The 23,928-nt window shown below is 41.1% G+C and overlaps 2 protein-coding genes across 4 annotated transcripts in view; both read right to left on the reverse strand.

Moving 5' to 3' along the window:
* Positions 1-17,272, reverse strand: part of LOC139924258 (uncharacterized) — a 21,415-nt gene extending 4,143 nt beyond the window's left edge. Inside the window, exons 1-15 of one of the 3 annotated variants that reach the window (XM_078282283.1) lie at positions 17,019-17,272; positions 16,119-16,171; positions 15,933-15,978; positions 14,912-15,004; positions 12,151-12,223; positions 10,330-10,487; positions 9,082-9,148; positions 8,832-8,865; positions 8,600-8,627; positions 4,402-4,516; positions 3,736-3,785; positions 3,023-3,101; positions 2,738-2,832; positions 2,325-2,367; positions 223-303 (exon numbers count right to left, since the gene is read on the reverse strand). In XM_078282283.1, the coding sequence (XP_078138409.1) occupies positions 223-303; positions 2,325-2,367; positions 2,738-2,832; positions 3,023-3,101; positions 3,736-3,785; positions 4,402-4,516; positions 8,600-8,627; positions 8,832-8,865; positions 9,082-9,148; positions 10,330-10,437 (700 nt within the window). In that variant the 5' untranslated portion in view covers positions 10,438-10,487; positions 12,151-12,223; positions 14,912-15,004; ... (1 more) ...; positions 16,119-16,171; positions 17,019-17,272. Of the gene's footprint in view, positions 1-222; positions 304-2,324; positions 2,368-2,737; positions 2,833-3,022; positions 3,102-3,735; positions 3,786-4,401; positions 4,517-8,599; positions 8,628-8,831; positions 8,866-9,081; positions 9,149-10,329; positions 10,488-12,150; positions 12,224-14,911; positions 15,005-15,932; positions 15,979-16,118; positions 16,172-17,015 lie in introns of all 3 variants that reach the window. The other 2 variants (XM_078282284.1, XM_078282282.1) reach the window with 2 other exon arrangements.
* A 1,778-nt stretch (positions 17,273-19,050) lies between these two features.
* LOC144538170 (synaptonemal complex protein 2-like) lies at positions 19,051-23,595 on the reverse strand. The gene is made up of 5 exons (XM_078282278.1): positions 23,587-23,595; positions 22,270-22,389; positions 20,687-20,804; positions 19,211-19,296; positions 19,051-19,062 (listed from the first exon to the last, which is right to left on the reverse strand). Exons 1-5 carry the CDS (start codon positions 23,587-23,589, stop codon positions 19,051-19,053), a joined length of 339 nt encoding a protein of 112 aa, XP_078138404.1. The 5' UTR covers positions 23,590-23,595.
* Between the last annotated feature and the right edge of the window lie 333 nt (positions 23,596-23,928).

A 23,928-nucleotide genomic window follows, 5' to 3' on the forward strand; every position in this document is an offset into this window, starting at 1 on the left:
GGTCTAGTGGATTGATTTTGGACTCTTGTCTGGTCAGGACTACCTGATTTTGGACTCTTGGTCTGGTCTGGATTGGTTGATTTTGAACTCTTGGTCTAGTCTGGACTGGCTGATTTTCGACTTTTGGTCTAGTCTCAATTGGTTGATTTTGGACTCTTGGTCTAGTCCGGATTGGTTGATTTTGGATCCGTGGTCCAGGATGGATTGATTTTCGACTCTTGCCTTTCTGTGCTGAGTTAGGCCCCTCCCCCTCTGGCTTAGACTCCGCCTTCCTCTTCTGGGCCGATGCCCCATCAGCAGGTTCTGAAATATACAGAAGGTATGAGAGTATAAGATATGGCTGCACCAATTCAAAAGCCCAAATCCAAGTCAAATTTATATATATATATAAATAATAAATCCAGCCTTCGCAACCTGATACAGTCCTAAATAACCAATAGAAATGAGAAATCTGAGGCTGGGTAGTGTGTTTGTTTGTGAGAGTGAGAGAGAAACAAAGAGAGAAATACTTTGGATTTATTATGCTGATTAAACCCAATTACACATTTCTCTGTAACCTGGAAACTTGGGTCCAATAAGCACCTTGATTTACTGTTTGGGAGGCATTCATCTCTGGATGTCCCAGAAATTGCTGCAGCTAAACAGACAAGACAGAAATTCTATTTCTTGGGCCGAAGTCATACAGTCAGAATTCATGATTATTTAATGCTAAATTCCCCGGCTGGCTGCTGCACAGGTAGAGTTTCTCCCATAAAGGGTCAGAGGAAAACTCTGTTTGCTCTGTTTCACTGTTGTTTGCACGAACACAACTAACAGCTGTTTGGAGCACTCAGCCTTCTTAGAGAAGGTGAGTGGGTGCTGAAGATGCTCCGCCTACTGACTCCACAGTCCTACTGGGAGAATCAACGCTCTGTTTGGCAACAACTGGGAGACCTGGAGGGGTTTGATTAGGAGCAACAGCCTCCCTGATCTGAACATGAATGGCATTATTGGACTTCTGTGCTAGTCATGGATTGTCGGACGGATCCATGGATGGAGTGGCAGGCAGATCTGGTAAACCCAAACATCTACTGAGGGTCTGGGAACGCCTAGTGGAAGACCATGTCCAGAAAGAGATCCTGTTTGGTGACATTAGTGAGGATCTCTGCTGTTTGCAGATGATGTCGTCCTTCTGGCTTCACCACACTGTGATCTCTGATGGGAACTGGAGCAGTTTGCAGCTGAGTGTGATGCAGTTGGGATGAGGATCAGCATCTCAGAGTCTGAGGCCATGCTCCTCTGGAAAAATGAGACCTGTTCCATCCAGCTGCCGAAAGTTCAGCTACCTCAGGATCTTATTCACCAGTGAAGGTGAGAAGGATCATGAGATTGACTGCAGGCTAGGTGCAGCTGCTGCAGTAATGCAGACTGACTCTAACCTGGATAAGTGGCTAGAAAATGGATGGATGGACTTTTCTCTGGACCTTTATTCACCTTCAAATGCAGCAACACTGGTTTTAACAAACATGAGGAAAACATCATATAACACCAATTCTAAAATCTCTACACTGGCTTCCAAATAGCCCTAGGTTCAATTTTAAATTTCTTTCTGTGGTTTTTAACTCTCAGTCTGGCACCATCATATCATATCATCTGATATGCTGGTTCCATACAAGTAGATAGATGCATCAGAACTGAACTGTTTGTAAAACAGAGAAGTTCCAGTTCTTGGGCTGAAGAGCTTGGAGTGGAGAGCTTTGTGGTGATGAGGAGGACTTAAAGGTGACTGACGAGGTGACTGAGTTTTGTACATATTGGAGTTTGCTGAGGAGATTAGTGTGGGAACCGAAGAGGATGCTACTGCAACAGTGGAGTCTGGAGGTGAAGGTGTGGATGAGGATTTCAGCACCAGTGGAGGAGGAGGAGAGCAACATGATGGAGGTGGAAGGTCAGGTGAAAGGTGAAAGTTTTTGTGATGTGGTCGATTTGAGCTTGTATGGTAACACTGATATCTGTCTGTAAGTCGTGCATCAAAACATCTTCCTAAACTATTGACAGGCTTTTCAGATATTGTTGGAATTGCCTGTTTGTCAAGAATATAATGTTTACTACAGAGATGCTTCTTTATTTTCATGGCTTCATTTACATCCAGCTCATTTTACGGTTTCATCAACTTGACAAGCAGCCGTTTTGTGCTGCCGTGCTATGAAACAGCCAATCAATATCCAGAGTGATAGAACAAACATTTTATAAAACCGAGAGAGACAGAAGAGAAGAGAACAAAGAACAAATGAAAGAAGAAACAATGAAAGAAAAAAGAAAAGATTAAGAAAGAGTTTGTCGACCTGTGATTGGAGCTGCTCTCTTCCTGTCAGCAGTGAAGATTTCCTACAAAACAGAGAACAAAGTCCTGGTTTCATTTAAGAAAAGTGAACTGAAATGATAATAATCATCTTTAGTTTTGTTACAGAGATGCCCTGGCACATTAAATATTAGTTTGTTAATTATCTTAAAGGGAAATCTTTGAATTGTGATAGAGAAATATTTCTGTAAACAGGGAACTTTAATGAGGCAACTGACCAGTTAGTTTATCAGTTAAACTACTGACAGAAACCAAACCACTGCAGATCAGGTTAGTAGGCAGTGAAAGGTGATAAACTGATTGAGTCGTAAACCACTGTGGACCAATACGTTTGTCTAGAAATACGTGAAGTAGAGTTTCAAACATGACTTCAGTTTTCTAGAGGAAGTGATGCACCTGTTCTAAAGAGAAGCTGTTCAGTCCACTTTCCTCCTCCTGCTCCATGTCCTCCTGGTCCTGTCTGCTCTCTAGCTCTGCCTCCACAAGAACACCTGAGAGGGGGACGGACGGACGGACAGACAGACAGACAGACAGACAGACAATCACTGGAGCAGTCAGTCAGCTCTGGTCAGATCAATCAGCCTCATCCTCACCTTTATCTGTCAAAAATCATCCCGACAAATTTCAATACATTACCAGCTAACCAATTAACCTAGCTACCAAACCGCCCGCCTGTCTGACCTGAGTCCATGTCTGTCTGTTTGGGGGTGGAGTGTCTGATCTGGTCAAACAGAAACTCTGCTCTGCTTCTCCCTGGAGTCTAGAGAGAGAGAGAGAGAGAGAGAGAATTGAATTGAATTGAGAGAGATAGAGAGAGACAGAGAGAGAGAGAATTGAATTGAGAGAGAGAGAGAGAGAGAGAGAGAGAGAGAGTCAGAGGTTAACAAATACATAAATAAATAACAAATAAATTCAACAAATGACTGATCATTTCCCCAGTTACAGAGCAGTTCCCTTGGTAACAGAGTCATGAACTTCTTTAGACATTGGTTGCCTTAGTTACAGAGTAGTTACCTTGGTTACACAGTAGTTACCTTAGTTACTGAGTAGTTACCTTGGTTACACAGTAGTTACCTTGGTTACAGAGTAGTTACCTTGGTTACAGAGTAGTTACCTTAGTTACAGAGTAGTTACCTTAGTTACAGAGTAGTTATCTAGGTTACAGAGTAGTTATGTTGGTTACACAGTAGTTACCTTAGTTACAGAGTAGTTACCTTAGTTACAGAGTAGTTACCTTAGTTACAGAGTAGTTACATTGGTTACACAGTAGTTACCTTAGTTACAGAGTAGTTAGCTTGGTTACACAGTAGTTACCTTAGTTACACAGTAGTTACCTTAGTTACAGAGTAGTTAGCTTGGTTACACAGTAGTTACCTTAGTTACAGAGTAGTTACCTTAGTTACAGAGTAGTCTTCTCCACTGCTGGGGGATGATAGAGGCAAAACTGGACAGACAGACAGACAGACAGACAGGGGTCAAAGGTCAAGACAAGGCTGAATTTAAATATTAATCTTTTTTTCTTCTCCAGACTCTTGTCTTGTTTGGTTAAAGACTGAAAACATGTCTAAGAAACTAGAACTACGACTATGAAAAGCCAGTGACAAACTGTGAGCATACATATATACTATATATATGTATGCGTGTGTGTGTGTGTATACATAGTATATATATGCAGTATATCTCCTGTATATATAGAGGAGGGATCTGAGTATTTGTATCCAACAGAAGTTCTCCAGACCTTGGTTTGTTTTACATGGAGGTCTGGATACACCATGGGAAAAACATTCAAAATGGAGGTAGCACAACCAAAACAGGTAAAAAACTGAAAACATGTGACTGGTAACGCTCTTTGGAAACAAGGACAACAAAAAAAAAACAGTTCCCAGGCTCTCGCTGATGAAGTTTGAAGCCACAACATGCAGGTCAGCAGTGTTTTAAAGGCTTTTTATCTCAGAGTGCCTCGGAACTGTCTTTTTACTGGAGAAGCAGCAGGTAACTTTAAACATTTCAAAGTGTTGCAGTTCCCTTTCTTGCAGAAATAACATGAAGTTTGAACTCACTCTTCAGTCGACTCTTGACTAGTTTCTTCCTGCAGTAGGACCGACCACCCGCTGCAGAGGGAGAGACCTGGACTGGACCGCCTCCATCCTGAGCATGGGGGGAAACCTTTGGTTTCTGTTGCACAATGAAAAAAACAAAGCAGTCAGAGAATGTTCACTGTTCATGTCTAAACGTCTCTAAACTCGATGGAAAAACTGATTCTTTCTTTCTTCGTCTCTAATGACCCATTTTCAACAAATTAATGTTATGAATTTGCAGCATTCTTCAATAACAAACATTAGGCTGAATATCTTAAAAAACAATCCTGATACTAATCTGCGTCGAAGACCTTTCTCTGTACTGGGCTCTAAGGAGCTTGCTGAGTCAGCTAAAATCCTCTACCAGCTCCCATGATCCTCTCCCTACATCCTTTTTTAATTTTTTTAAAGACCCCTATAATTAGACACTACTCAAAAAGAGCAAGCTTGACCCCATTACAGGCCGATCTCTCTAATGATGCCAAACAGATGTAGCGATACCAGGGAGACATTTGCAGAAAGCCCACAACCTTTCTGTTGCTTTCTTGATGTGTCGAATGGACACAGTCCATGGCTCAAGGAGTTGAGTCTATGCCAGCCAGAGATGTCTCCACAGGACAGCTCAGGAAATTAACGACAGGATACCAACCCGGCGAAGAGCTTTGAAACTCTCTCACACATTCCACAATTAACGACCTTTATCTTTCAGCCATCAGGAGGAGAAGGACTCAAGAACTCAGGAATACTAATGAACTATACAATCACACATCCATACTTCTCACACATCTGAATATAGGGAATCACCCTCCTTTCTTCATTTGGAGTACCAGACTGTTCTGATTAATCAAAAGGGACAGTCACCATTGGGTGAGAACGGGAATACACACCGTGTCAATACGAAGGAACCAATGACTGCTGTTGACACTTACCAGAGTCTCATCACCCCCCCCCCCCCCCCTCTGAATCAGGACAGTCATAAATCTCTTCCCTTTTTACATTCCTTTAAAACCTACTTTCAACTATATTTTCCAAATGTCTTTAATGAATCTATTATGTAGTTTGAAGTATACTAGATGTGTTAACTATAGGCCCATATATATGTTGAAGATGTTTAATCAATAGCTAAAGTTACATGCATAGACCATGATGTGTTAAATGATTGAAGTATATCAGATATTCATCCAGAGACACTCTCCCATGTTCATGGTCCTACACTGCCACCTTGTGGTCATTTATAGCAACGACATGTCAGTATAAAATGTCAGTGCGTCCAAATGTATTAAATGATTAAATTGTCTTTTGATATTAATCACGCAGTTAGAAACACAAGTTACATATATGAGTTAACTTTATATATAAGTTTGAATGTAAGTTCACAGGTTTTTATTATTTCGATCAATTGACAACAGTAATTGGTGGAGATGTAAAATACCGACATATTATTTTAAAAGAAATCTTTATTAAGATCACTTAGTAGTGGATCCCAAAATAAAATAGACTAGAGGAATGATTCCTCTTGCATTCCTTTCCCCCCTCCCTCTCGGTTCGGGGTGAAATCTTCTCAAACAAAGAAATTAATTAGTAAACAGAAAAAGAGCGTGAAGCGTGATTTGCATGGCAAACCACGCCTGAGAATTCAAAGAGATATAAAACTTTCTTATCTGGGTTTTCAGACAGTTCAACATTCCGCCCTCGCCAAGAAACCTGCTGAAGCCAAGACCAACAATTTAGCTACAATTCGACTTTAGCTGAAACTTAGAGTTTGAACCTGGAGTTAGAGACGTCTTCTCCAGATGAACTTAAGAATCGCGTACAAGAAGTTTGAACCTCGCCTCTAATAGTTAAGAAGTTATCAACGCTTGGCCAAGCGAAGATCATTTTCGAAGCTATTTAGGAACGAGATCATTTCGTTTTTATAACAGTTAGAAGAGCTAGAAACGTCAACTCTTCCAAGACCAGCAGTCAAACACTGGTGCAACATCGCCGTGTTTCCACATCCAGAGAGGCCTGTTGTCTACAGCTGTGAAAAGCCGGTAGCGCTGCTTGCCTCGACGTGACGATAATACATCAGAGACCAGCTGTTCCAGCGTCTGCCGTTGCCAGGTAACCGGCCGCGCCGAGCCCGTCTCTCCGAGCTCAGCAGGACCAGACAACCCGACCCGGCAGGACTTCCCAACTGAACAAAGTAGGCTCTGATTATCCACGTCTTTACTGCTGAGAGTTGATGCAAAAGTTTAGATTCAAATTACTTAAATAGATCAGGAAAAGTTAGGCTGTTATAGTTTAGTGGCCCCGTAGCTTTCCGCCTCGTTTCTCTGGTTGATTGATCCATACATACCTCCATTTACTGCTGCCAATTCTTATTCCCACATTTCATTATCATTTCCCTTTCATTCTTATTTTGTTTCATTGCATTTCATGTCTATTTTTAGTCTATAGTTTCCGTGCTTCATTCTGGTGATCAATATACGTGCCTTATATTGCTTATCTCATTGAATTTGTTATGCTTGAATAGTTAAATAAATATTCCCGTTTATTACAGAGAAGTTATGTGTTTCCTTACTTGCAGAGTAAAGTAATCCCTGAATTGAAAAGATTTCACGATCTTTAGACTGATGACTGATTAGTATAAGTAAAGGTCCTTCATCTACGAAGGTGGTGCCCCTTACGAGTGTAAATTGATATCTTTATCAAAGTTTCATATTCTCATACCTTTACTAAATTCTAGATTGGATAATTTCGACTCTACACGCTACACAGATTTCTGTCCTGGTTTTGTTCGATCTGAGCAACCTCGTCACATTTTAATTCTGAATGCTAAATCACTCACTCATCGTTGTCACTTGTATGAAAGGGCAGGTCTGACCTCATTATATTACCACAGATGGCTTCATTGGCACATTTTTATCTACAAAGCCATCATAGGGCAACTCCCTGGCTATTTAAATCGCCTTTTCAATCATATCACAAGTTCTTACAACTTGCGTTCTAAGAATTTACTACTTTTCACTGTCCCTCGCCCTTCCACAGAATTTGGGAAGATGGCTTTTAGTTACTATGCTCCATGGTCCTGGAATCAGCTCCAGAAAGATGCAAACCTGAATCACTTCATCCCTCTGGGCGATTTTAAAAGTCTGTTGCTGTCTTTAAAAATGGAAGTTTGTAGCTGTTTTACTTGAGATTGTATATTGTGTAATTTGTATATTTGTATGTATTCCTTGTAATTTTATATTGTGGTTTTATGTTGTATTTTTGTAACATCTGTTTGCTGCTCTCTTGGCCAGGGCTCCCTTGCAAAAGAGATGAACATCTCAATGGGACTCACCTGGTTAAATAAAGGAGAAATAAAAAATAAATAAATAAACAGACAGGTGAGAGCTGGTTGGTCTTATTTGATATATTGTGGAGTCCCACAGGGATCAATCCTCGAGCCTCTTCTGTTTAATCTTGACATGCTTCCCTTGGTGATGTCATCACTAAACACAAGATCTGTTACCACAGTTATGCTGATGACAAACAACTCTTTATTTCATTGTCCCCTGATGATATGAGACCTGCAGAATCCCTGCTGGACTGTTGGATCAGATAAATCTCTGGATGTTGGGTTTGGGTGTCGTGGCTTGAGCATCAGTGATCAGGTCAGAAATCAAATCAATCACATTATTATCCATGGTGACCTGAGCTGTCATGACCACATCAGCAGCATCACTAAGTTGGCCTTGTATCATTTGAGGAATATTCAAGGTTTTCTATCAAAATATGATTCTGAAAGGTTTGTGCATTCGTTTGTCACTTTACTGGTTTACAAAGCTCTTAATGGCCTGGCACCGCAGTATGTTAGTGTTACACTATCTATCACAGTGTAACAAAACAAACACACCTCTGTATCAGTGTAATAAAACAAACACACCTCTACGTCAGTGTAATAAAAGAAACACACCTCTGTATCAGTGTAATAAAACAAACACACCTCTGTATCAGTGTAATAAAACAAACACACCTCTACATCAGTGTAACAAAACAAACACACCTCTGTATCAGTGTAATAAAACAAACACACCTCTGTATCAGTGTAATAAAACAAACACACCTCTGTATCAGTGTAATAAAACAAACACACCTCTACATCAGTGTAATAAAACAAACACACCTCTGTATCAGTGTAATAAAACAAACACACCTCTGTCAGTAGATGATTACTCTCCGTCCTAAAAGGAAAAAAGACAATAAATCTTCAGTCTTTAGTGGAAAGGAAAACTGTTGGATGGAGGAAGATAGAGGGAGAAAACAGAGGGGTTGGGGGGTGGGGGGCTAGTGTGTGTGTGTGTGTTGGGGGGTCAGTAACTTCACTTCTCCAGTTTCAGCTTTAAGTTTTTCATTTCAGAGAATAAAACAGAAACAGATTTACTCACATCAGGATTCCTGGTCTGCAAACAGTCTGGACTTCTGAAATACAACAGAGACAGACAGGACAGAGAGACAGACAGGACAGAGAGACAGACAGGAGAGAGCAGACAGACAGGAGAGAGCAGACAGACAGGAGAGAGCAGACAGACAGGACAGAGAGACAGACAGGAGAGAGCAGACAGACAGGAACTTTTTAAGGATCTCAGTTTCTCTCTGGTCAGAATTAAGAGACTGTATTTTACAGCAACAACCAACCTGCAGAGGTTTCCATGACAGCCGGTAACCGTGGCAACAAGGCCTGTTGTCCTGTTGCTTCACTTGGCTGGACACAAACAACAAGATGTGAACAAGTCAGTCAGTAAAACAGAAAGCCGGTGGAACACTTTGGTGTTTCTATTGGTTTGGTATTTTTATCCAAACTAAGATCAATAATTTAATTTTAAAACTAAAACTAAACTGTACAGAAGTTTAAAGTGTCAGTTCAGCTGCACATCATGTCAAAACCACACAACTATCAGCACTTTGTATTTATAATAATCAGTAAAATCATAGTGAAGAGTATGGAGAAAACTGATGAGTCACAAGAACATGAATGAGAGGAAGAAGAGGAGATGATGAAGAGGAGAGGTGAGAGGAAGATGAGTGGAAAGCAGAAGAAAATGGAGAAGGAAGAGAGGGAGGAGAAAGGAGACAGGGGAGGAAGAGGAGACAGGAGAGGAAGAGGAGACAGGAGAGGAGGAGGAGACAGGAGAGGAAGAGGAGACAGGAGAGGAGGAGGAGACAGGAGAGGAAGAGGAGACAGGAGAGGAGGAGGAGACAGGAGAGGAGGAGGAGACAGGAGAGGAGGAGGACACAGGAGAGGAGGAGGAGACAGGAGAGGAGGAGGAGACAGGAGAGGAAGAGGAGACAGGAGAGGAGGAGGAGACAGAGGACGAAGAGGAGACAGGAGAGGAGGAGGAGACAGGAGAGGAAGAGGAGACAGGAGAGGAAGAGGAGACAGACTGAGAGTCTCTGTCTTGCTGGGAGTCTCCGCCTGTGTAGTTATAGGTGAATATATGATGATCAATTAATGTAAAGTTGCAATTTGGTTTTTTTAAGATATCTGAAATGAAAGCAATATTTCATCTTGCAGTTTGGTTTGGGTTTGTGTTGCCAATTAAATTATTATCATTTTGAACGTTTGGAGAAATCTGCCAAATCAACTGAGAACAAGTGAAAACTGTCTGGAGCGAGTTTCAACTCGCCACCCAACACTCTCCGCTGGAAGTGTCTCACTTACAAAATAAAACAGACAGGCAGACAGACAGGCAGACAGACAGACAGACAGACAGACAGACAGACAGACAGACAGACAGGCAGGCAGGCAGGCAGGCAGGCAGGCAGGCAGGCAGACAGGCAGGCAGGCAGGCAGGCAGGCAGGTAGGCAGACAGACAGACAGACAGGCAGACAGGCAGACAGGCAGACAGACAGGCAGACAGACAGGCAGACAGACAGACACACACCATGAATCCAGCTGTGCTGAAGACTTTCCCGGCAGCTTCCCTTAGCTGACTGTGGTGTTTGGAACTGAAGAACATTTCAACGGTCTGTCCCTTGGTGCTGTGATGCATGATGGGATTGAAGAGGTGGATGCTCAGAATAGTCTCTTCCTCATTGCATTCTGGGAACACAAACAGAGGTACATAAGAAAACTAACCAGCAAATATGGAGAAGTAGCTTCCTAGCATCACAACCATGTCAAACAGCGAGCCTCATGAGGGACGGACGGTCTGACGGACAGAAACGGAGTCTGACTGACAGAAACGGAGTCTGACTGATAGAAACGGAGTCTGACTGACAGAAACAGTCTGACTGACAGAAACGGAGTCTGACTGACAGAAACAGTCTGACTGACAGAAACGGAGTCTGACTGATAGAAACGGAGTCTGACTGACAGAAACAGTCTGACTGACAGAAACGGAGTCTGACTGATAGAAACAGTCTGACTGACAGAAACGGAGTCTGACTGACAGAAACAGTCTGACTGACAGAAACAGTCTGACTGACAGAAACGGAGTCTGACTGATAGAAACGGAGTCTGACTGACAGAAACAGTCTGACTGACAGAAACAGAGTCTGACTGACAGAAACGGAGTCTGACTGACAGAAACGGAGTCTGACTGACAGAAACGGAGTCTGACTGATAGAAACGGAGTCTGACTGACAGAAACGGAGTCTGACTGACAGAAACGGAGTCTGACAGACAGAAACGGAGTCTGACTGATAGAAACGGAGTCTGACTGACAGAAACGGAGTCTGACTGACAGAAACAGTCTGACTGACAGAAACGGAGTCTGACTGACAGAAACGGAGTCTGACTGACAGAAAGAGTCTGACTGACAGAAACAGAGTCTGACGGACAGAAAGAGTCTGACTGACAGAAACGGAGTCTGACTGACAGAAACGGAGTCTGACTGGCAGAAAGAGTCTGACTGACAGAAACAGAGTCTGACGGACAGAAAGAATCTGACTGACAGAAACGGAGTCTGACTGACAGAAACGGAGTCTGACTAACAGAAACAGAGTCTGACTAACAGAAACGGTCTGAATGCTTGAAGCATTCTGAAGGCCGGAGGGAATTTATCTCACGCTTCAGGTTCTGTGGTGAAAGTGAAATAAAAAAATCTGTCCTTGTAATTTAATTTTTTTTTAAAATGTTGATTCAAGTGAACTGTGTTTATTTGTCACTCAGCAGACACGATGAAATGCTGGGTCCTCTCAGCATAAAGATAATAGCAACATATATTCACCAAAGATAAATAAGAATTAAAAATAAAATAAGAATCAAATTAAAAATCGAAAAACACAAGTTAGGAGGAAATTAAGAAAAGCATAAGAACATCGGATGCGTAGCTCTGAAACTTTGTGACGAGTGTTGTAGCTTAAACATAAACATAAAGGTTTTGTGATTTCATTAATTAGATTAATACAAGCATTAAGTTACAAGCATTCTAATTAGAATTGCAATGACAGATTGATTTATTTCAATTTTTGACTACAAATTATTTCCTTCAAAGATTAAAAACTGAGCTTCAAACTTTAAAAAGTAGTTTCAAGCTTTCAGAATTTGGATTGTGTCAGTTATTAGTTTCCAAAGGTGAACCAGTCTGACCAATCAGATTGCTTGCCTGAAGCTATCTGTCCTGGCCTGGCCAGACCGATCCAGACAGTAATGTCCAAAAAATATTCATCTCTAATTTAAGCTGAGAGTCTGACCTTTGACCTCTGGGCCATTCAATCATTCAACATCTACAGTAATAAAAGGATGAAGTGTCATTACTGACCGTTCTGTTTCCAACGGAGGCTGTAATGATCTACTTCCTGTTTGAGCAGGTGGATGGACCCCCATAGAAATCCCTGCAAAACACACACACACACACACACACACACACACACACACACACACACACACACAGATTGTTGAGACTGTTGAAATTTGAGAAACTCGGGTGGTCAACAGAATCAAACAAATTTTTAAGTCCAGTCTGTCAAACACATCCACATTTAAATGAACGATATGATATGTATGTATATATATACACAGAATATGTATATGTGTATATATATATATATATATATATATGTTAACAAAGTGGCTGTTGTCTGTCAGACAGGCAGTAAGCCAAAATGGCTCCATTATGGATGGATGGATATTAGTTCTCTACAGATTAAAATGATTGGTATACATTAAATGGAAGAATTAGAAAGATTAGCCCCTCACTCTGTCAAGGCAAGGCAAACTTTATTTATACAGCACATTTCATGCACAAGGCAAATCCAATGTGCTTCACATAAAACAGAAAATACATAAAAATCCTCCTAAGCCAACTTGCTCAGGGCCAAACACCACAACTATTTAAAATTACATTTAAAAAAGAAAGAGAGAAAGAAAGAAAGAAAGATAGAGATAAAAATAGGTAAAACATTAATAAAATAAATAAAGATAATAATAAACACCTGTTACATCTACATACAGATGATTTAGCAGAAGGCCACAGAGAGAAGGAATGTTTTGAGCCGACTGTTAAAAGAGCGGACAGTGGGAACATCTCAGTGCTTCTGGAAGTTTATTCCAGTAATTGGGAGCAGAATTACTAAAAGCAGGTTCAGCAGAGTTAGTTTTCACCCTGGGAACAACTAACAGACCGGTCCCAGAGGACCTCAGAGGTCTGGGTGGCTCAGATCCTAAGAGTAGGTCAGGTCAGAAAACTATTTTGGAGCTAAGCCATTTCACACTTTATAGACAAGCAGCAGAAACTGCCCCAGAGGTTTTTTGGTGAGACCGGAGAAAAGACCACTGCAGTAGTCTAACCTGCTGGTAATCAAAGCGTGTATCAGCTTTTCTAAATCAGGTTTTGACATAAGACCTGGTACTTTGGATATATTTTTAAGATGATAAAAGGCTGATCGTGGAATGGTATTGATATGTTTGTTAAAATTGAGATCGGAATCCATAATAACACCAAGATTCCTAGCTTGGTCTTAACTCTTGAGAGACAGGGAGTCAAGGTGAGCCCTAATTTTCTGCCTCTTTTCCTTAGTGCCAAAGATAATTACCTCAGTTTTGTCTTTATTTAGCTGAAGAAAGTTTTGGCACATCCAGTCATTAATTTCCTCAATACACTGAATCAGAGAATCTGCAGGACCAAAGTCACTTGAAGAAAGAGATATATAGACCTGAGTGTCATCTGCATAATTGTGGTAATGAATGCTATTTTTCTGTATGATATGTCCTAGTGGAAGCATGTAGAGGTTGAATAAAAGAGGGCCAAGGATTGATCCCTGTGGAACTCCACGTCATACTGACCCTTTCAGAGACAAAGTCACCGATAGACACAAAGTAGTTCCTGCCTTGCAGGTAGGTCTTGAACCAATTTAAGACCGGGCCAGAGAGTCCAACCCAATTTTCTAGTCTATCTAGTAATATTGTGTGATCAACAGTGTCAAATGCAGCACTAAGATCTAGAAGTACAAGGATAGAAAGCTTGCCTGAATCTGTGTTTATACGAAGATCATTCACTCTAATAAGGGCCGTCTCAGGGGTCTAAATCTGGATTGGAAATGGTCAGAGTGAGCATTTGAAATGAAATAGTTGTTAAGTTGGTTGAAGACAATTTTTTCCAGGATCTTACTAATAAAAGGGAGATTGGAAATAGGTCTGTAATTACTTATCACAGAGGCATCCAGGGAACTCTTCTTTAACAGAGGCTTAATAACAGCAGTTTTCAAAGCATTTGGGAAAACACCAGACAAAAGAGAGCTCATTCGCCAAACAGCTACAAAAATTTTTAAAAAAGCTTGTGGGCAGAGGGTCGAGGCAGCAGGTGGACGACTTAAGCTGTTGTATAGTGTCCTCAAGTGTTGTGTAGTCAATAGTAGTAAAATGAGCCATGTTACTTACATTACTTATGTGTGAAGGAAATGGAGGCATAACCTTCCTGTTAGACATGGAAGCACTGATGGTTTGTCTGATTCTCACAATCCTATTGCTGTCATACAAGCTGTGGCTGTAACTGCCGTCAAAAACACTTTTACCAATTTGATTATGAGGAAAGGAGCAGTACCAATCAATAACAAAACCAATCAATACCTTTTTATGGACCAGCAAGTTACAAACTCACCAACACTAGCTGCCTTGGTTAGCCAACTTGTCTAGTTGGATACATTTTAAACTTTTTTAATAAATACAATTAAACATCACATTTCTGTGTGACTGAATCAAAATCTTTAAGAAAAAGTTGATTATTGCTCTTTCTACTCTACCATTCATATAGTGCAGTACTCCACCTGTTGATTACTATATGGTACTGCAGAATTTTGTGGTATCTGGTTCAATATTGTAGTAGTACTACATGGTACTGCAGTATTATTTGGTATCTGTTTCAATACTGTAGTAGTGCTACATGGTACTGCAGTATTGTTTGGTATCTGGTTCAATACTGTAGTAGTGCTACATGGTACTGCAGTATTGTTTGGTATCTGGTTCAATACTGTAGTAGTACTACATGGTACTGTAGTATTAGGTGGTATCTGGTACTGTAGTACCTGTGGCTCGTCGATGAAGAAGCTGACACATCCAGAGCCGAGGTTGAAGTCAATCCAGAACTCGTCCAACTTTTCATCCGTCGGACGGAACAGCTGCATAAAAACAAACATTGAACATTTCCACAGTTCTAGGTTCAGTTCTATGTTCAGTTCTGGGTTCAGTTCTATGTTCAGTTCTGGGTTCAGTTCTGGGTTCAGTTCTATGTTCAGTTCTGGATTCAGTTCTATGTTCAGTTTCAATTCAAGGTTCAGTTCTAGGTTCAGTTTCATTTCTAGGTTCAGTTCTACGTTCAGTTCTATGTTCAGTTATGGGTTAAGTTCCAAGTTCAGTTTCAATTCTATGTTCAGTTCTGGGTTCAGTTTCAATTCTAGGGTTCAGTTCTAGGTTGATTTTCAGTTTTGGGTTCAGTTCTAGGTTCAGTTCTAGGTTCAGTTTCAATTCTAGGTTCAGTTCTAGGTTCAGTTCTAGGTTCAGCTGTGGGTTCAGTTCTAGGTTCAGTCCTGGGTTCAGTTCTGGGTTTTGCAGACAGGGTCAACAGTTTCAGTTACTATTGAATTAAAGGTTAAAATGGGCAGAATGTGATTTGAAGTGTTGAATGTGATCGTTGGTGACAAATCAGAAACAGAAAACAAAGAAACCATTGCTATCATTTTCAAGTGCTGACCTCATCAGATTGACCAAATGTGCTATAAAAACATGTTTTATTCCAAAATTGTTTCTAATAAAAAGATGTTATCTCATGATCTCAGCATGAACAGATGCTGCTAGAAGATTAGAAGTTTTGTCTGTCATAGAAAACACTTAAGATGCACACAAGCATTTAAGTAGCACCTAGCTACTTTTCACTTGTAAATCTACTGTCAGTAATTAGATTTTGCTAGTTAATAAATCCAAATGAAAGTGCAGAAGTCTGATTTATTGGATTTTCATTTTAGGCCTCAAGTAAAATTTGAAAGTGTGCAGAGACTTTTGATATTCACTGTATCCTTTCACAGCTAAGACCTAGGTGGAGATATTTACCTCAGTGGAATCAAGAAAGGCTCTGAGACACGGAAAGGTGTAGACTCTGAAAGAGAGACAGGTAGAGAGAGAGAGAAAAGAGAGACACAGACAGGTCTAAGGTTCGCTGAATGAACCACTGTAGACTAGCAGCTTAGTAGTTGACATAATACTCATCTAGTTGTTCCCAATATTGGGCTTTGTTACCTCCTCTGGTCTCCATGGTAACAGTTGACGAAGTTCAGGAAACGTCTGCAGTCCTGGTGATGACAGGCAGACAGACAGACAGAGACATCTGGTTCACAGTCCAACTCATTATATACCCAAACACTAACTCACTCTGTAGCCCCTTCCCATATCATTCTCATCAACCTTTCACCCAGTAGAATCATCTTTACTGACAGAAATAATCAGTTTAATAGTGTTCTTAATTTGGTTTCACCCAGTAGAATCATCTTTACTGATAGAAAGAATCAGTTTAATAGTGTTCTTAATCTGGTTTCACCCAGTAGAATCATCTTTACTTTGGAGGGGAATCTGTGAGAATCAGTATCTTGTGAAACAAACATGTATGGATGTCTATTGTGTAAAATCATTCAAATTTAACCGCAATACGTCACTTGTATGGAGAGACTGTCACAGAGAAAAGGATTTGGTTTGGTCTGGTTTTGGTTTGGTTTGGGTCTGGTTTTGGTTTGGTTTGGGTGTGGTTTTGGTCTGGCTTGGGTGTGGGTTAGGTCTGGTTTGGGTGTGGTTTTGGTCTGGTTTGGGTGTGGTTTTGGTCTGGTTTGGTCGGGTTTTGGTCTGGTTTGGTCTGGTTTTGGTCTGGTTTGGTCAGGTTTACCCATTAATCCAGCAGAAACACTCTATGGAAAGAGAGAAGGCAGAGCTGATGGATGGACAGACAGACGATTTGGTGGAAAGATATGAAATTAGACAGACAGGTAGACAGACAGACAGGTAGGCATACAGGTAGGCAGACAGGTTAGACAGGTTAGACAGACAGACAGACAGGTAGGCATACAGGTAGGCAGACAGGTTAGACAGACAGACAGGTAGGCATACAGGTAGGCAGACAGGTTAGACAGACAGGTAGACACCCACCACCTCAAAGTCTGCATCTCGGATGCTGCAGAAGGCGTTGCTGATGTCACGGCTCAAAAACCACTGATTGGCTCTCTGCTCTCTGTCCTTTCTGGGTGTCAGACGGCACAAAGCCTCTGATAGGCTGACCTGCAGCTCATAGTCTGAAACAGACAGACAGGTAGACAGAAAGGCAGACAGGCAGACAAACTGACAGACAGACAGACAGACAGACAGACTCACCTCCCACAGTCAGAACAGCTGCAGCCATGTGGCCGCTGTGTAACAAAACACAGACAAACATTTTGTTATGAAGAAGTCTGACTGAGTGAACCGTCTGTCAGTGTTATCATATATATATATATATATATATATATACATATATATATAAACATATACTGTATGTTTCATATAAATCATAACTGTCTGTTGAATGTTGCAGTATCTAAACTGGACACTAGATGGCAGCAAAACGCTCTAAATCTGCCTGGTTTACACCTGATGAATGTAGTTAACGACAACTGTGTGTGTGTGTGTGTGTGTGTGTTACAGTATTTGACACTGGCTTGTGTCCATCTGAATTCGTCTCCTCTCTTCTCTGCTCAGAGACTCCAGGATGCTGTTATATGTTCTGATGGCCTGAAACATTTCACAGGATGATATGAACACTGAAGGAATAGAATAGAATAGAATAGAATAGAATAGAATAGAATGGACAGGACAGGACAGGACAGGACAGGACAGGACAGGACAGGACAAGACAGGACAGGACAGGACAGGACAGGACAGGACAGGACAGGACAGGACAGCAGGGTTGCTGGTTGCCATAGTTACCTCCAGTCGCAGTGTAAAGTTGATTCCTGGTTCCAGAACCAACTGGGCCAACTGCAGCAGAACCACCGACAGTAGACAGACAGATACTGACAGACAGACAGAGACAGAGAGAGAGACATCTGGGATTTTACTGCAAAGGAAGCTGAAACCCTTAATCTCACTTGAATAAATAATGAATAGAGAAACAAACCTTGGAGAGAGGCTTGACCCAGCAGCTGACAGACAGACGGGCGGGCGGGCAGGCAGGCAGGCAGGCAGGCAGGCAGACAGACAGACAGACAGACAGACCTGTTTTACTGGCCAGCACAGTCAACAGTCAGTCAGTCAGTTAGCCCCGCCCACAACCCCTGGGGGCGGGGCTAACCTGACTATAAGTACCGTAAATCCTTTAATATTGGCCCGGGCCTTTATTTACCTCAACTGCAGAGGGTACCAGGCCTTTATTGGAAGCAGGCTTATAATAGAGACAGGCCTTTATTTCTAATTCCCTCTGTTTGATAAGTATATTTGCTCATATTTTTGTACGAAGCTTCCTTGTTTTCTGATCTGCTTCTGTTGGGGTACGTTAGGTAGCCGTTTTTTTGTTACTGCGATGCATTACGATAATTACGGTAATCGACGACGGCACACTCCAGAGACTTCCGCCGGCCGGGCCATCTTGTGGCACTTGTACGTTACTACAAACTACAGTTACATTATATAACTACAAACTACAGTTACATTATATAACTACAAACTACAGTTACAAACAGGCACCAGGAGTTTACCAGTATCCACCGTTGTTTGCATGTAAGCTGAAGCTAACTGAAGCTAACTGAACCTGGGCGCCGATGTGTTCCCGGTGATCCGGCCGAGATTTTGGCAGGGGTCCCGACGCCGATGCGTCACCGGGCGTCCGGGGCTCGGATCGGGAGGATCAATGCGGGCCATGGGCGCGGTGGAGAGGCAGCGGCGGAGAGAGGAGACGGACACGGTCCAGCCATATACTAGGTTTTGACCTAGTCTTGTTTCCTTTGTTTTTTCCCCCAGCCTATATTTGAGGCCGGCCTTTATTTGTTCGTGTCGACCACGCCCCCGGCCATTATCGGAGACCCGGCTTTTAATTGACTACAGGCCACTATTAGAGGATTTACGGTAGGTAGTTCAACTTCACCATTCGCTCATTGAGTGAAAAGAAAATGGCCACCATCATTTGGTCTCATAGATCCACAGTTATTTCACCCTACTGACGAACCTGAACACAATCTGCAGCAACACAGATGCATTATGGGTCAAATGTGATTCTGTCTTAAGTCATAATAGGAGCATTATGAGCATTATGCATTATGCACTATTCACATATAGAAGCAGCAACAAATTTATTTTCCCACAATGCCCCTTACCAAAAAGTAGTCATAGAACTCCTCAGTCAGGCTCAGAGCGGGGGCAGAGTTTTTGTGGAGGTCAGAGGTCAGGAGGTCACGAACACCTTCAAACCACAACAACACCTACAGGAACAATAACCAACACTGATTTTAATCATTAGTATTATTAATGCAGATACAGCACCAAATAACATTCAAATACACACACAAACTAAAACAACAACAAACTACTACGACTAATACTACTACTACTACTACTACTAATAATAATAATAACAACAACAACGGTAACCACAACAAGAGGATAAAAGAAAGAAAAGACATGGAAGACATTAAAACAACATGATAAAAAGGCCAAACCTATAAAGTACACACATAAAATCGTACATGCACACAAATCATAACCAGAGAAGAGACCCATACAGCCACTTTTCAGAAGAAGGCCAGTCTATAAAAATGGGTTTTCAGCAGCTGCTGGAGAGAGTTGGGGCTAGAAATGCGGAGGCACGGTCTCCCTTAGATTTGAGTCTAGAACCGGGGACGACTAGCAGACCTTGATCGGACCTCGGTGACCTCACAGGTTTATACAGTGTCAGCAGCTTGCAGATGTAGTCAGGGGCCAGGCCATTCAAGGCCTTGTATGTGATTAAAAGGACCTTAAAATGACTTCTAAACTTCACTGGGAGCCGATGCAGAGAGGCGAGAATAAGAGTAGTGTCTGCCCTGCGGTTAGTCCTGGTTAAGCCTGGCTGCTGCGTTTTGGACCAGTTGGAGCCAAGACAAGGCCGTCTGGCTAAGGCAGGACAACAGGGCATTACAATAATCTAGCGTGAGAAAATTAAAACATGAATTAGACGTTCCAGATCTTAACGGACAGCACTGATCTAATTTTTGCAATATTCCTTAACTGGAAAAAACAGGATTGAACCGGCTTGTTAATATGTTGCTCAAAATTCATCATTGTGCCGATCAAAAACAACACCCAGCTTTCTAGAGGAGGCCTTAATGTTTGGAGCCAGAGGGCCAATATGGAGTTGAACCTCACTAACCAAGTGATCAGGGCAAAAAACAAGAACCTCAGTTTTATCAGTTTAGCTGCAGAAAGTTAAAAGATCCGGTCCTGAATATCACCCAGACAGATTATTGGGTTTAACAGACAAGCAGCTGAGTGTCGTCAGGGTAACGATATGAGATACAACCAAAACTGTTGAAGATCTGACCCAAAGAAAGCAAGTACAATGAGAACAGAAGGGGAGGTGAAGGAGAGCTTAGTAATTATTGTAATTATTAAGAGAGAGGGGATCGAGGTCAGGTTTTTTGTTTTTTTTTTTTATAAAAGGGGCTGGACGCATGTAGTCTTGAAGTAATCAGGTACACAACCGGGGATAAGGGACTGGTTCACAATGGAGAGGAGACTATGGCCAATGACAGGCAGGACTTCTTTGAGGAATTTGGATGGAATTATATCTGGAATTAAATAATGATAACTGTAACTTTCCTTTGTTCCCAGTCCGTGTCTCAGCAGCAGCTCCAGGTCTTCAGTTTTCTCTGAGACGATTCCTACAGCCTTCAACAGCAGACTGATCCTACTGAAGCCAGCCTGACTCAGCTCCTAGCAACAACAACAATGATAATACATTGAATATTTAAAGAGAAAGTCACCAGTAAATCAGTTTTGAGTTGTGAACACAGATGCATGGCTTCTATATGGTGAATAACATTAATGTAGTTTTTATGTAATCAGGTGTCATTTAAATGCTTTTTTCAAGAGACCTGAGAAAAACTAAAATGTATAAAAATGACAGACAAGTCCAAGTCACACATTACAGTCAACAGTCAAGGTAAGGTTTGAGATTTATCCTTAAAAATAATTTATTTTGTAGATACATTAGCTAGTTTTAATGCTAAAGTAGTTTAACAGACTCTTTTGCTCAAGTTCTGTTGGTTATCAATAGAGAAAGCATCCACAAAGGATTCTTTGTAAACACATAAAGCCCATTACATTGTCCAACAACAGACACTGTCCAACAACAGAGACATTGTCCAACAACAGAGACACTGTCCAACAACAGAGACACTGTCCAACAACAGACACTGTCCAACAACAGACACTGTCCAACAACAGAGACACTGTCCAACAACAGACACTGTCCAACAACAGAGACACTGTCCAACAACAGAGATACTGTCCAACAACAGAGACACTGTCCAACAACAGAGACACTGTCTAACAACAGACACTGTCCAACAACAGACACTGTCCAACAACAGAGACACTGTCCAACAACAGAGATACTGTCCAACAACAGAGACACTGTCCAACAACAGACACTGTCCAACAACAGAGACACTGTCCAACAACAGGAACACTGTCCAACAACAGAGACACTGTCCAACAACAGACACTGTCCAACAACAGAGACACTGTCCAATAACAGATACTGTCCAACAACAGGAACACTGTCCAACAACAGACACTGTCCAACAACAGAGACACTGTCCAACAACAGACACTGTCCAACAACAGACACTGTCCAACAACAGGAACACTGTCCAACAACAGAGACACTGTCCAACAACAGACACTGTCCAACAACAGAGACACTGTCCAACAACAGACACTGTCCAACAACAGAGACACTGTCCAACAACAGGAACACTGTCCAACAACAGACACTGTCCAACAACAGAGACACTGTCCAACAACAGGAACACTGTCCAACAACAGGAACACTGTCCAACAACAGACACTGTCCAACAACAGAGACACTGTCCAACAACAGAGACACTGTCCAATAACAGGGACGTTACGAATAAGAAGTTCTTGGCATGGATTTTATTTTATTGAGGAATTTAAATTAAGAAGTTTCTTAGAAAAGAATTGTATTTGCTTTGTAAGAATTCTCTTGAGAAATATTTTGTGAATCTAGGCCCATCATGTCTGTCATTACATCCCATAGTTGTTACCATGGTAACCATCCTGTCAGTCATTATACCCAGGTGTGTATCCCATAGTTGTTACCATGGTAACCATCCTGTCAGTCATTACACCCAGGTGTGCATCCCATATTGGTTACCTTGGTAACCACCTGGTCCAGTCTGGTGACCAGCAAGGCGGACAGTCCTTCTTCGTACAGCAGAGAAACCAAAGTGGTCGAGTCGCTGCGCTGCAGACAGTCTTCCATCCTGAGCTCCAACTGACAGACACATGACCTTTGACCTTTAATATTCATCTGACCCCAACAGACACATGACCTTTAATATTCATCTGACCCCAAGAGACACATGACCTTTGACCTCAGTGATGTCATGACCCCTATTCATTTGAGGTCACTGGAGGGGACTTTAACATTTATATTTATTATTTTATTCTGTATTTAACATTTTATATTTTTTATTTTATTCTGTATTTAACATTTTATACTTATTTTATTCTGCATGTCTCCATACATCAAACTAACTTAAACATTTATATTTATTATTTTATTCTGTATTTAATGTTTAACATTTATTTTTTCTAACTTTACCCTGAGTGACCACCAGGAGGCGCCACATGACTCATATTACACCCAATAAATATCTGCCAGCTGTTACATAAATTATATATTTATATACATGTAGACTATATACAGAAATATATCCATAGAATATTTTTATATTATATATTTTTTACTGTATAAAACTGTCAGTTTGTCTCTAACATTGTAGTCTAGCAGTTTTTATGTTCATGTTTTATTTATTTAGATTGTTTTCTGTCACATCATTATTTTTGCATATGAATGTGCTGTTATTGTTTAACTACTTAGTTAAAATAAAAAATCAACATTAGCCTCATTACTTTATGCAGAATTATTGAATCACAACCAGTTTAATTCATTTAATGACAGTTTGGGATTTATGGGTTGAAGCTGCATCAGTGTGTGTGTGTGTGTGTGTGTGTGTGTGTGTGTGTGAGAGAGAGAGAGAGAGTGTGTGTGTGTGTGTGTGTGTGTGTGTGTGTGTGTGTGTGTGTGTGTGTGTGTGTGTGTGTTGCTAATTCCTGTCGAGTGACCAAGTTGAAGAGTCTAAACAGACCAAATCCATCTGTTTTAATAAAAAATTACTTTAAATAATTTCTGTCAAAGGCTTTCAGTCAAATTTAGCACATTGACTTTATTAGTTTACTGTCTGAACAGCTTGAATTACACTGTTAAATATACAGGTTAAATAGACAGTAGACAATCGACAGTAAACTACAGTAAAACTCATTGGTTTAGGAGGTAAAAATAATTTATATTTACCATGATAAACTACATTAAATCTACAGTTTTCAGATGATAAACTGAATGTAGCTTTCAGAGGTAAAAATTATTTATATTTATGTGTTAACTGGTTAAATATACTGGCGTATTTACCATCTTCGGTGTTCTTCCGTCTTCCTCTGCCTTTTCGGGAGCGCGAGCGGCTGCCGCTAATTAATTAATTAACAAGTGTGACGAGTCGCGTGATCCACAGAGGGAGCACGAGACTTCAATCCAGTGTTAAACCCAAGTGAGAGAGGAATTAATATTAATAGAGCCAACTGAGAACACTAATATAATAGTGTTTTAATATTATGAAACTATTCGATTATTATAGACTATTATAGTATTATATTATGATGATGATGATGATGATGATGATAATACTTTATTGTCAGATCCAGTCTGAAATTTTTCTTGCATCACAGCAGCTCCATTTGCAACATAACAGAAAAG

This window comes from Centroberyx gerrardi, unplaced genomic scaffold (assembly GCF_048128805.1).
Source record: "Centroberyx gerrardi isolate f3 unplaced genomic scaffold, fCenGer3.hap1.cur.20231027 Scaffold_59, whole genome shotgun sequence".
Classification (NCBI taxonomy): domain Eukaryota; kingdom Metazoa; phylum Chordata; class Actinopteri; order Beryciformes; family Berycidae; genus Centroberyx; species Centroberyx gerrardi.

Excerpts from the sequence above, each read along its gene's own strand:
- LOC144538170 (XM_078282278.1), bottom strand. Across the intron at positions 20,805-22,269 it reads TGGACCAGGTGGTTACCAAG|GAGCTGAGTCAGGCTGGCTT; the intron begins GTAACCAATATG and ends TGTTGTTGCTAG. Across the intron at positions 19,297-20,686 it reads CGGACTGGGAACAAAGGAAA|GTGTTCGTGACCTCCTGACC; the intron begins GTTACAGTTATC and ends TGTGGTTTGAAG.